Raw genomic sequence first — 12,890 nt, 5'->3', positions numbered from 1 at the left:
CATGAAATTATGGTTTGGACAATCCTTGTCTTTCTCAGAGCAAGGATTAGGATGTTTGCCTTGAGAGCTAAATGCTAGATAAGGATTGGCTTAGACTCAATTAGAATCCTAGCAAATTTTCTGCTCAGCTTCAGCTAAGGTAGTTGTAAGAGGAAATGCTTCTTGACATATTTTATAATAAGCATACTGAGATTATGTCCTGAACAGTTATCAGACACAGCACATGTCCTAAGTATTGCATTGCTATAGAAAGGGAACAGGGAATGGTGTACTTTGATTAGTTACCATGGCAGCTTGCTAGTTTTTTTTTTTTTTTTTTTTTTTTAAAGCCAACCAACCTAACCATGCCTTTATGGAGCTTGTTTTGTGCAGTGGGGTACAGTCATGCTGGAAGAGAGAAGGGCCTTTCCCAAACTGTTGCCACAAAGTTAAGTAGAGAATTGTCCAAAATGTCTTGGTGAGCTAAAGCGTTAAGATTTCCCTTCACTGGAACTAAGGAGCCAAGCCAACCCCAGCAAAACAAGCCTATTATCATTACCCCTCCTCCACCAAAATTTACAGTTGTTAGCATTTTAGATTTTTAGGTTCTGGTGTATAAAACGTTTTGTGTGACATTATGTGTTAACTGTAGTTTGATTACATATGCAATGGATATATTGTGTGTGCTGCTATATTAATTATGTTCTCTTGAATGCCCAAGACAAATTTCTCCTAATGGAGACAATAAAAGTGAATCATATCTAACCTAAAACTCCTCTGGCAACACACTGGTTATAATCTTTTAATACCGTGTCTCCACACAGTGAAGAATTTGATATGAGACCTTTCCCGAGGTTGTTGAACCTCTGCTTTGTGCTGACTCTTCGCCTTAAATGGCTGATTTGCGCTTTTCACGTGTTCACCTGTCACTTTTCAGTTTAACCTGACAGGTTATTCACCCAAGTTAATATTCATTCAAACATACATATACTTATTCAACTTGTATCTAACACTTGTGTTATTCTTTGGTGATTTGTACTTTGCATTTTTGTACTAACTCTCCCACTTTGTATATATTTATAAATAGTGTAAAAATGTTTATTTGAAACAATTAGTACCAACACATGAATGGTTTTGGGTGGAGTCTATACAGGGCCAGCTCTGGGCATAAGGTGGTATAGGTGGTTGCCTAGGGCGCCATCTGCTGGAGGGGCACCACCAGTGCCTGTCACCATCAGGGAAAATATTGTCATGTCGGGGGCACTGAGCCGGCACTGAGTCTATATATAGCCCTGCTGGGCCACAGTCTTGACTAATACCTGATGTTGAAACCCCATGTTGAAACATCATATCTATTTGATGTTTAAATTAATGAATTGGGAACACTGACGTGTGGATTTACCTTCTCTACCTTTCTTTTTTTATACCTACACACCTGGCTAGTGTTGGGATGTGTCTAAATTTAGTCCCATTTCTTGTTCAAGATGTTATAGCCCAAACCAGTTTTTCATATTAAATACTTTGAATATGCCATTTTTTAATTTGACGGGTACACTATGAACAAAAAGTATCGGGCCACCTCCACATTACACCTTCATGAACTTTATGACATCTCAGTTTAAATCCACAGGAATTAATGTGGAGTTGGTCCCTCCTTTGCTGCTCTAACAGCTTCCAGTCTTCTGGGAAGGCTTTCTACCAGATTTTGGAGAGTGTCTGTGGGAATTTTTACCCGTTCATCCAGAAGAGCATTAGTGAGGTCAGACAACGATGTTGGATGAGAGGGTCTAGCTCACAATCTCCGTTCTAGTTAATCCCAAAGGTGTTGGATGGGGTTGAGGTCAGGCTCTGTGCTGGCTGGTCAAGTTCTTCCACACCAAATTCAGCCAGCAGAACTGTGCCATCATGTTTCTTACCTTTTATCCAGCCATTGGTTTCCATTCATTCCACTGTGATAGGAAAATGAATTTCCAGAGATTTCCAACTTTCCTCACATATGTACTCCATCACTATAATAAAGTCGTCATATAATCAAAATCAAGGGATTTTGACTATATGTTGTGAAATCTTTAGAACCCCGCTTGATTTACAAAATGATTTGTTGCAATGTAAAATGTGGGTAAATTGAAGTAAACAGGCCAAATATTCAAAATCACTGTTGTGGACCTTTAAATCCCCTGTTCATTGTGTCATTATTCAGATGACTGTACTAAGATAAATGATGGACTGGACAATGGCAGCAGCAGGAGCGACTGGCAGTGTGTTCAGAGCCGGCAGAGCCCTGTGCTTGATCTGCAGCCTGCTGTGTCTTCTCAGTCTCACTGATTCACTGATGGACAGACAGGAACTGGTACATCAACTGTTCCTGTACATTATGAGTATATGAAATGACATGGATGTTTGCAAAAATTTGAAAAAAATCTGAAAGAAGGAGATTTGATCAACCAAAGAAATCCTTGGTTGATGAGAGTATTAGAATATAATAATTTAAAAAAAAAATGCAGGGAACAGACATCTGAACTCATTCTGACCTCATGGTGCCCTGTTACGATGACTTACTGTCAGCAGTTTCATAATCCTATATATTCTGTTTATTGACAACCATTGTTAAGTCATTTTGCAGAAAAAACTCAAAAAAAAAAAAAAAAACAGCTCAGGACCTGGAATCGGGCCCGGATCTGACAGGTGAGCTGCCTGATGCTGGCCGGTGCCGCGGCCGGCCCGCCTGATACCGACTGATGGTGCCGCCTGATGCCAACTGATGGTGCCCCGGTGCCGCGGCCGACCGGCGCTGCTAAATAATGGCGAATTTGGCGATTTTTTTTTTTTTTTTCGGGCTTTATCGGGCTGTCGGGCCTAAAGTTCGGCTAATTAGTCGGGTCGGGTTGGGCCTCGGGCTGGCCCAGTTGGGCCCGGGTCAGGTCGGGTCTTAATTTTCAGGCCCGATGAGAACTCTAATCTGTCTCCATCGGTGGGTTGGGCTAATCCAAAATTGTGAAAACAAGGGGGATGTTCTGAAGACAGACTGTTACCTGTGAAACCGTTTGTTCTGAAAACACCCCCATTAGCACTTAGTGCTTTACTCCTGATAAAATTAAGACGGCAAATAATCGACCAATCAGATTTTGGTCGACCAAGAACGTATCGATCAATACATCGACCAGTCCACTAACAGATTACAGCCCTACTAGGAATCCAATGTAAATAAATACCTTACCAAATGACATATGATTCTAAGCCTGATTCCCATTACCACTTCTCCAGACCCCTCTGGAGGGCAACAAAAGAATTTGATATGAGACCTTTCCGGGGTTTTTGAACCTCTGCTTTGTGCTGACTCTTCATCTTGGATGGCTGATTTGTGTTTTCCACTTTAATTTTAACTGAAGGGTTATTCACAAAAGTTAAAATTCATTCAAACATGTATATATTTATTCAGCTTGTCTCTGACACTTGTATCATTGTTTGGTGATTTGTACTTTGCATTTTTATACCGATGTGATTTTCCCACATCGGTTACATCACATCTATTGGATGTGATTTAAATTAATTTGGAGCATTGATCCAGTGTGTGAGTTTACCATCTCCTCTTTCTTTTTTTATACCTACACACCTGGCTAGTGCTGGTGCGTGCATAAATTTAGTCCCATTTCATGTTCAAGATGTTATAGTCCAAACCAGTTTATCATATTAAATGCTTTAAATGTGCTTTTCCTTAATATGGCAAGTAATTGGCTGGCTCTGATGATTTAGATACTGTAGTAAATTAATTAAATCAATACAAATACTGTGTGGGATAGAGAAATCTGCTCATCCATATTAAACAGAATGTTTTCTATAACTCTGTAAGGAGCATCTGCCATATATTCTGTAAACCAGCTTGTAGTAACACATGACATGGAAACATTTTGTAGGAGGTAGCTTTTATTATTTACAGAAAGCATCCATGTACACACACACTCATCCACCCACTCACCCACACACACACACATGCTCACATCCAAGACGCAAAAAGCTCCAGTATAGGTTTACATAGTAAAGTACATCATTGAGATTTATAAATTATAAAAATAAAAACCTTCAAACACATCTGCACTGTACAATGTTGGATACATATAGTCAATGTGATGACAACACACACAAATCGAACGGTGAATTGTATTTATTCCAATGGCATCCAACTGATGAGACACTGAGAAATGAGTGCGAGGGAGAGTGAGGCAGCCAGGGACGGCCTGAAGAAAGTAATCCCATCTGCGTACCATTTTCTACGATTTGGATATTCTACTCAAGCGAAAGGATTCAAGCACTCTAATCACAACAGAATGAAACAAAAGGAGATGTGGTTTCAGGAAAATGACTCATTCCTTTTCTTTACTTTCTAATACCCAGGATAGAGGAGGCGTATCCGTACTTGATACGCTGTGATAAAAAGTTCATGGTCTGTATCACATACAAGCTTCCTTCATCAAGACACACTCTAAATGCCAATAAATATGAGCATACATTGTTGGTGCAAAGCTATTTCATTTCAATGTCTTTTTTTTTTCTTTTTTCAAGAAAGCATTCTCCTCCTTTCCCTCCCTCTCCGTCTGTCTCCACTCTACTGCGACACTTTGGTGGATTAACCCATGCATTACCCAGTCAAGCATTTTTACATTATTTCATTCTTAGAATTCATTCGTTAGACAAAAACATAAGATGGTGGAAAATGTTATACAAAGTATTCTTTCTCATTCAAATAAGACACACAAGTTCCAGTCCACTGATTGTAGGTGCTTGTCTATGAAAAGTTGAACTATCAAACGTTGAACACCAAGTGGTTAGTGCCGTTTTCCAGTCTGTGTCAGGTGCTCTGCGTGGTGGGTTTTTAAAATGTTTTCAGTGCAGGACACAAAAGCAGCCACTGTAGGGAGCTTTTTGAATAATGATAAAGTTTCAATGGACATAAAGACAAAGACATGGATATAGTCTTCAAATGTAGCTTCAGCATGGGGCTGTAGCTCAGTAGGAAGGGATCATATGATTGGCATGTGGGGGGCACATAAACACGCCCGTGTCTCTTTTTGCATCCTGAACCTTAGTTTAAGAAACCCAAATGTATATAGATTAGATCCTGTGGCAGTGGGATGAGCTTCAAAACTGACATCAATGGTGGAACTACTAGTAGATATGAACAAAACAGATTATAGAAGAATCAATCAATATATTTCATCATTTAAGTGCATATGCCCCCTCCCCCCTACACACACACACACACACACACACACGCACACCGGACACCACGTGTCTTATGTGTTAGCCTGTATTCCAAGTGAAGAGCAGAACCAACTTACAGGATTGATCTGTAGTCTGGGGAGACAGAAAAAGCACAGCCCATGTTTTGGTTTGTTTGTTTTGTTTTTTGTTTTTTTTCCAGATCCAGTAAGCACACATCGTAAGTCCAGAATAGGATATCATGTTTACCACTATATTTGCTTTATTGCAACAAAAACATGATAAAAACAATACAATATTTTGAAGTCCCCAGCTGTAAACCGGGGTGATGGTGGCTGTGCGTGTGGCAAGGTCTGTTCTATGAGCAGATTCTGACGTTATAAGAATTTCCCGTTTTGATAAATCAATTTCCAGTCCATTTCAAAATCATCTGCATTCTCTCTCAGTAACACTGACAGATCTTTGTGGCCGTCAATTATTTGCATGCCCTATCTGCATGCAGTGCAAAGGTTTTCCATACTGATTCAAATCCGACAGGTGACCTTGACCTTTATCATCCTCATGACCTTTATGGTTGACCTCTTGGCAGCAAAGGCGGTGACTGTCCAGTCAGGGTCATTGTAGTCCATCTGAAAACTCTGCAGTGAATGTATGGTTCCTTGCTCTCAGCTGGGGATGCGAAACCTGGAGCTCCATCACCAGAGGCTGACCTCTGTCTGTATCAGGCCCACAACTAGTGCAGTCTGTCTGGGCGGGATATGGCTCAGTGGGCCCTTAGAACCTTTGGATCCATGGAGGGCTGGGATTTAGGATTGTATTTACGTGGTGTGTAGAAAAGAGAGAGAGAGACAGAGGGAGAAGCATAAAGGGGGAGAAAAACAGACAGAGAGAAATAGATAGGGTGAGATGTGGTAAGAGATTCAAAGTGCACTTTTCTTCTTCAGTGCGACAAGGAGAAGAGAATGAGAGGGCAAAATAATAAAAGATGAAGAGAAAGACAATATGGCTTTTCCATGTCTACAGCTGTAGGCATTTCATCTTTGATTCTATTTAAGATTTTAGTTGGGTTCTACTTCCACTCCTCCCTATAGCACACTCGGTTCCATTTCCACAGTCAAGTTCAGACTGTTTATATTTACATTTTACGTTTATCTTTGTCACATCTAGCTGGCATTCTCATCCTGTGTGACTTATAAGAAGCAGTCTCTCTCAAACCTCTAAAATGTTTCCCGTGCCATATTGTCTCTTAAATCCTCTCTGTATTCATTCCAGCGCCTGATACGAGCACACTTGTGTTTCTCTCACATACTTAGGCATAAATTTTCCATATTTCCCTTAATAGTCTCTCATTTTATGCCACAACTCCCATCCGAGGGCATTTTGCAGCAGCCGTTTTGAGGCAGCCATTTTGCATCCCTCCCAGTTGGAATTAATTTTAAATTATTTTAGAGATGCAAAATGGCGCAGCTAATGGTATATTTATCTGCATTGTCAAAGTGTGAATGACACTGTATTGGTTCATATCGAGCTCTCCTCACACTGAGCCAGAGGCGCTGGAGACTTGAACATGGGGAAGGTGGCTAGCTCCTCCTCTAGTCCTTTCATCCCCTCTGCAATCCCATCCCCCAGCCCTTCATCCTCCTCATCTCCCTCTCCCGACTCCCTCTCTCCTCCCTCTGGCCGCCCCCTTTCCCTCTCACCCGTCCTTCCATCCAGCATGTCTGCTGACAAAATTTCCCCAGATAACTTCAGCCCTCCACTGCTCATGTTGCAATTGGAGTTGGCGTAGACGGCATTCCCATGGCCATTGCTGGGGTTACTGTTGCTATTGTGCATCAGGTTGCCGCCGTAACTGTTGCTGTGGTGACCGTTGCCCTGGTTACTGAGAAGCGTTGTGGTTGTGGTTGTCGTTGTTGTTCCATTGCGTTTTTCTGTCAGTGGGAACGCCTCGGACAGCAGACTGTCGCTGCTTGGGGACTGTGGCGTAGCTGAGGAACCCAGCAAATCCCGCCCCTTCTCCGATGACAGAGAATTATCTGGCAGGCGGCGGCCCTGGCGGCCAATACTGCGCCGACGGGTCATGAAGTAGTAGAGGAATACACCAATCAAGGCACCCGCTGTGAAGCAGAGGATGTAGATGGCTAGCACATGGCGCCCTCCACCCGAGGCCACTGTTCCTCCAGCACTGGGGCCCTCTAGAGTCAGATGAAAGGCTGCTGTGCGGCAGGGGGAGGGGTCTCTTATGCCTGGCCCTGCCTCCTGGAGTAGGTACATTAGGGGGAGAAGAGGAAGAGGAAAAAGTGAAGATTTAAACATTTAAACTCAACTTAATGAAGGACTTGTTCTACTATTTTCAAGCTGCCAGAAAAATTAACAAATGCAGGCCACTGCTGCTGCTTGGTGCTTGTCAGAGGAATACAAGTCATAAAAGAGCGGGAGATTTGTACATTTTGGCCTGAGGGTGGTCTTAGAGGAAAGGTCATGAGGTCACCATGGTTGACAGGGTTTATCCTCTGGGTAGCATGTATAAGCTTTCAAAATTTCATGTTAATCTGTCCAATGGATTTAGAGATATCAAATTTCACATTTTGACCTCAGGTTGGAAGTAGTGGAAAGGTAATGGGATCATAAAAATCAAGAGTAATCTTCCTTTGGGGAGCATGAATACACCCATCAAAGTACAAATTAGTGATTTCTTCTGTGAAATGTTGACATTTTGGGGTCTTTGTGGCACTACAGGAAAGGTCAAAAGGTCTCCAATATTGAGAAAGTTAATGTGCTCATCAAATTTCACACCAATCTGACCAGCAGATTTTGAAGACATGTTGCCTTGAGGTAAAGTGTTAGACAGATGGACGGACACAGCCAGCCTTACACCCCGCAGGCCAGCAGGGCAAAAAGTGACTAAACCTAAAATAGAAAAACATATAAAGCCTGCCATCTATTGCTAAAAACTAGGTTATTGGTCTGGCCTGGCACCAAAGACCAGCACCTGGCCACTTTCGGCAAAATGGAAAATGTTCTAAAATTGAGAAAAGCTCAACATTACCACTACAAAGCTGACAGTTTACAACAACATCAGCAACCAAATTAAAGTTGCATTAGAAAAGGTGGCACTAATTGTTAAATCAAGTCACACAAACAAAGTTAGCCGATTGTACTAACTGCTAAAGCAGCTACATAGTATGAAATTTTTACGAGCACAATTAGTAGAATAGCGTCAGCTGGCCTTGGGAGCAGATGAACTTTTCCACTTGTGTGGTGTCCATACCTGGCATGTACAGATGTAGGTTCCCAGGCTGTCCTGGGTGACGGTCACCTCAAGGTCAGAGTGGTGCTGCCTGGTGTATCTGTCAGGAGGGTGCTCCCAGCTGCAGGGCCTGGGTGACACCTGGATACAGGGCAGCAGGAGACGCAGACCCAGGGACACGCGCAGCTCCCTGGTGGACGGGGAGCAACGGCCTGGAGGAGGGAGAGCCAGGGAATGAAATAAGAGATATGAGCGAAGAGATAAATAAAGACACTGAGAGAGAATTACAGTTTACCTTTACATTGACTGTGACTTCTGAATACAAATAAGATGAAAAATGTGGCACACATACCCTCTCCACTGTCACATCTCTTTAAGGCATCCTCCACAAAATCACCTGGGCCTGGCCTGGATAGACACACAAAGTCACGTCTTGTATCAACAAGTTACAGCACAAATACAGATCTTCATTTAGTGCCTTCCATGATATCTATTTAACCCTTTGAAAGACTGAGCAAATTCACTTGACTTCTTTCAAGAAATTACCATGAAATTACGCCAAAAACTGTAAAAATAAATACATAAATAAATAAATAATGATGACAATAATAAATATAAGAAGAAAAAGAAAGAAAGAAAGAAAGAAAGAAAGAAAAAAGAAAGGAAGGAAGGATGAAAGAAAACAAATAAAAAAAAAGAAAACTACCATAAAATGCCACAAAATCAGCAAAGAAATCATTTTTAAAAAACGACAAGAAAATGACAAGTTTATTAGCAAAAAAGACCAGGAAATTGGAGAATTGGAAAACGTTTTAAGTGATTATAAGAAAACTTCAAAATAATAGTGTAATAACAATAATTGCAACATTTGCAATACTTACTCAACCGAACTGAGCCTGCAGGCTTCCTCCTTGGTGCTCCACACACAGCCCAGCCCTCTGGCTCTGGCACACACCTCACAGCTGGCATACAGGGCACAGCCCTCAGCCTGGATCCGGGCCAGAGAGAGGGGGCTGCCCACCAGAGCCTGGCCCTGCACCAGCCAGGGAGGAGAGCACAGGAATGGGAAGAGGTATAAGACAACAAGGAAGAGCGTGACTTGATGTTTGAGGTTAGTGCAGTTTGAAAGCTAATGTGTATGTGTGCACATGCTCTACCTTGTGCAAGAGAATGTTGTTCACAGGCTCCTGGGCGGTAAACACTGGGATCTCCTGCAGTAAGGTGGTGTTCTGGTCCACTACTGCCACCCGGTGGAGCTCCCCACGGTCTGCAATATCCAACACATAAACACTGTGAGCAACACATCTTGTCCCTTTGAAAAATCTTTTCCCTTTGTTTTGCAAGACAGATATTATGCATAAATATTTTTGCACTCAAATACTACATATTACACACAATGTAATTCTGAATAATTGGCTTGGCCTTCTTAAGCCTGAATTGTACCCATTTGCCTCCTAAGGTTAAGTCCTGTGCTTATAAGTATGCTTATGGCCTTACTTTCTTTCTTTCTATCTTTCCGTCCCATCCTCCTCCTCTTCTTTTTCTCTCACCTGTTCCGAGGTGCAGCACTGCTCCTCTCCGCTTCTCTTCGCTGCCTGTGAACGTCACAGCCAGTTTGGTGTACGTTATTCCCCTCCGGACCAACAGGGGCGCTGCATTGACGCTGTTCTCCATCAGCGGATGGTCCCTCATGAACGTGAGCACCTTGTCGGGAAGTTTCAGGGACGACTCGAACCCCTCGGCCTTCAACGCGTTGTTCAGGCACTAGGGAAAGAAAGAAGAAGGAAGATTAAAGGAGGAGGAAGATGCTAATAAACAGAGGAGCAACTTCAACCTTCAGATGCTGTGAAAGGAAGGGGTAGAGAGATAAACTTTATAGTTATGTCATATGATCAGCTGTGAAGATACATTTTTTAATCTTTGAGCAACAGTATAAAGTTTTGTGCCATTTGTGAAGTACAATGACAGAGAAGCGTTCCATAAAGTAGCAGTGCTTTAGTGGTAGTAATATGGTTTAATACCTGGCCGGGTCTTGGTGAGGGGACAGGTTCAGGGTTGATCCAGTTCTCACAGGTTTTCTTCAGCTCTTTAAAGGGACCGTCCATCACTTTACTGATGTCGGACAGACTGAAAACACACACCGCTGACAGCTGCTCGCGCTCCCTGTGAAACAGATGGACACAGAGGGAGGAAAAGAGCAGTGAGTTTTACCACCGTGCTGCATTTAGATGGTAAAATCTTGGTCACTCCTTATCTGGACTCTCCAGCGTTAACATTCAACTTACTATCAACTTTGCATCAGCTGAGTTTCACAAATGAGTCAGTTCTGATACTTGACTTCATATGAATACTCAACTTAGTATCAATATATAATCAGCTGACTTATCATCTTTGTATCAGTTTGGGTTGGGATTATGGATGATACTAAATTAAATATTAACATTGGACAGTCAAACTAAAGTGTAAACATAATCTTTGAAGCAGAATTTGTAGAGAATTTATTTCCAGTGATGTTTAAAATTGGAAATATATAGGATATGAACGACCCATTCTGTACTTGTTTTCTTGTAAATGAAGGAATAAAATTCCACTCCTCTCCTTTGAATGTAGCATAAATTTTGTTCCATTAATACCTTTGTCAGAGCAAGAATCAAGTTTTGAAAAAGGCTTTTTTTAATATATCATTTTAGAACTGCATGGTATTGCTATTCATTCATCATGAAAATCAAGAAAAGCCTGAATCTCAGATGTTGTCAACAGAGCATCTTCATTTGAGATGAATCAGAGATTGACTTTGCTGAGACCTACAAAGTTTTTGGAGTTTTCTGCACCAAATGAGGACAGTTTCATTGCTGTAGCTGCAGCTCCCAAACAGAAAATATGTCTATATATTTCAGGAAAATAAACTGGGTAGTCTCATACGGGATGTCATCCCGCTGGAAAAGATCCAAATAAAATCTCTCACCGCCATCCCTCCCTCTGTCTCTCCATCTCTCCCTTTTCCTCACCACTGGGAGGTGAGAAGTCTGTACAAGTTCTTGAACTTGGATACTCAAGAGGGCATGGTGACATGAAAACTTTTCTTACTCCCTGTTTTCAATCCCTCCTCTCTCCTTCCTTTGCCTCTCATTTTTATTTTTGGCGTTACATCTGACACTTTTTTTTTATAATGACTACAAAAGCAGAATTAAAAAAAAAAAATGACAGCGCAGCATCCAGCCAAAAGTAAAGACTACCAAGGTCAAAAGGTTATGGTGTATAGATGAGAGAGAAGTAGAAGTGCTATGTAGAGAAATAAAAGTCAGGCTCCATCCCTTCCCTCCTCCTGTTCTGCTTACCACTGGGAGGTGAACAGTCCGTAGAAGTGTGTGCTGCTGGGGTCACCCAGTGTGTGTTGTGTGGTGAAAACGTCGGTCAGGATGTTGTAGCGCTGACCGCTGGCTTTGTCCTCGCACACCAGCTGCGCCTTGAGGAACGTGGTCCAACGCCGCTGCAGAGTCTTCATCCCTCCCACGTCAGACTGAAGGAACAGAGGGAGGAGGAGGACGAGGATTAAAGAGAACAGAAACCAGACCCTCCAGCGATTCAAACAATACAACCCAGTGATGTTTTGTTCAAATCAAAATCAAAACAGTTTCTATGCAGTTTTCACTGAAACACGCACCACAAATCCCTCTAAAAATCCCTTTGAAAAATAGACAAGCCAGGAACCTTTGCTATGTAAAAAAAAGCATATTTGTTTTTTCAGTTTTAATGAATCGCTTCCCCCACAAATAAGCAGTATGATCATAGAAAAAAGTGATTTTGGGTTGATATTTAGAAGATGGAAAACCAGGTGCATCATTCTTTAAAACTGGATTTAAGTTTTCAAGACTTCCCTCCATTAAAAGCATTTATTAGCCATTATTACAACAGGCTTTGGTGTAGGTAATCCAGTAAGTAGTTTTGCAAGACAGAAGCGAGTGGTTCACAGCACTAAAGGCAGTCCAAGTTGTCTGGGTGAGTTCTCTCCTGGAGTGTGTCACTCATACAAACCCAGACACACACACACACACACACACACACACACATACACACATGCACGCACCTTGCAGACTCGTGCCACCCTGGGGACTTTGACTTTGGTGTAGAGGTCGTACTCTTTGGCCACCTCAGTGAAGAAGAAATAGATTTTGTCATCATCTCCTGTTGGGTTGCTGTCTTCAGCCTGCTCAATGAAGGCTGAGCTCACAAATTCTGGGTCTGTGAAACACACACACATGTGCGCACACACACACACAAAACAAATGCACACATTATTGCAGTTCTGTGGAATGTATCTGTGAGAAAGTTATGATGATGGTGAAAGTGAAAGTGCGTTTCTGTGTGCAGGGAGCATCTTTGCATATAACGTGCATATGAGTGCTTACCAACATGTGTATGCACAAGTGTGTGTGTGTGTGTG

The 12,890-nt window shown here is 42.1% G+C and overlaps 1 protein-coding gene across 1 annotated transcript in view; it reads right to left on the bottom strand.

The window, feature by feature from the left end:
- Nucleotides 1-5,072: 5,072 nt before the first annotated feature.
- The window catches only part of sema4f (sema domain, immunoglobulin domain (Ig), transmembrane domain (TM) and short cytoplasmic domain, (semaphorin) 4F), a 66,354-nt gene continuing 58,536 nt past the window's right edge, over nt 5,073-12,890 (bottom strand). Inside the window, exons 7-15 of the mRNA XM_030076054.1 lie at nt 12,534-12,688; nt 11,785-11,966; nt 10,468-10,609; nt 9,997-10,210; nt 9,604-9,713; nt 9,328-9,479; nt 8,799-8,854; nt 8,468-8,658; nt 5,073-7,455 (exon numbers count right to left, since the gene is read on the bottom strand). Coding sequence (XP_029931914.1) covers nt 6,715-7,455; nt 8,468-8,658; nt 8,799-8,854; nt 9,328-9,479; nt 9,604-9,713; nt 9,997-10,210; nt 10,468-10,609; nt 11,785-11,966; nt 12,534-12,688 — 1,943 coding nt within the window. The 3' untranslated portion in view covers nt 5,073-6,714. The remainder of the gene's footprint in view (nt 7,456-8,467; nt 8,659-8,798; nt 8,855-9,327; nt 9,480-9,603; nt 9,714-9,996; nt 10,211-10,467; nt 10,610-11,784; nt 11,967-12,533; nt 12,689-12,890) is intronic.

This window comes from Myripristis murdjan, chromosome 18 (genome assembly GCF_902150065.1).
Source record: "Myripristis murdjan chromosome 18, fMyrMur1.1, whole genome shotgun sequence".
In the NCBI taxonomy this organism is placed as follows: Eukaryota; Metazoa; Chordata; class Actinopteri; order Holocentriformes; family Holocentridae; genus Myripristis; species Myripristis murdjan.
Note: the sequence above shows the minus strand (reverse complement) of the source record. Positions and strands in the feature narration are given on the sequence as shown.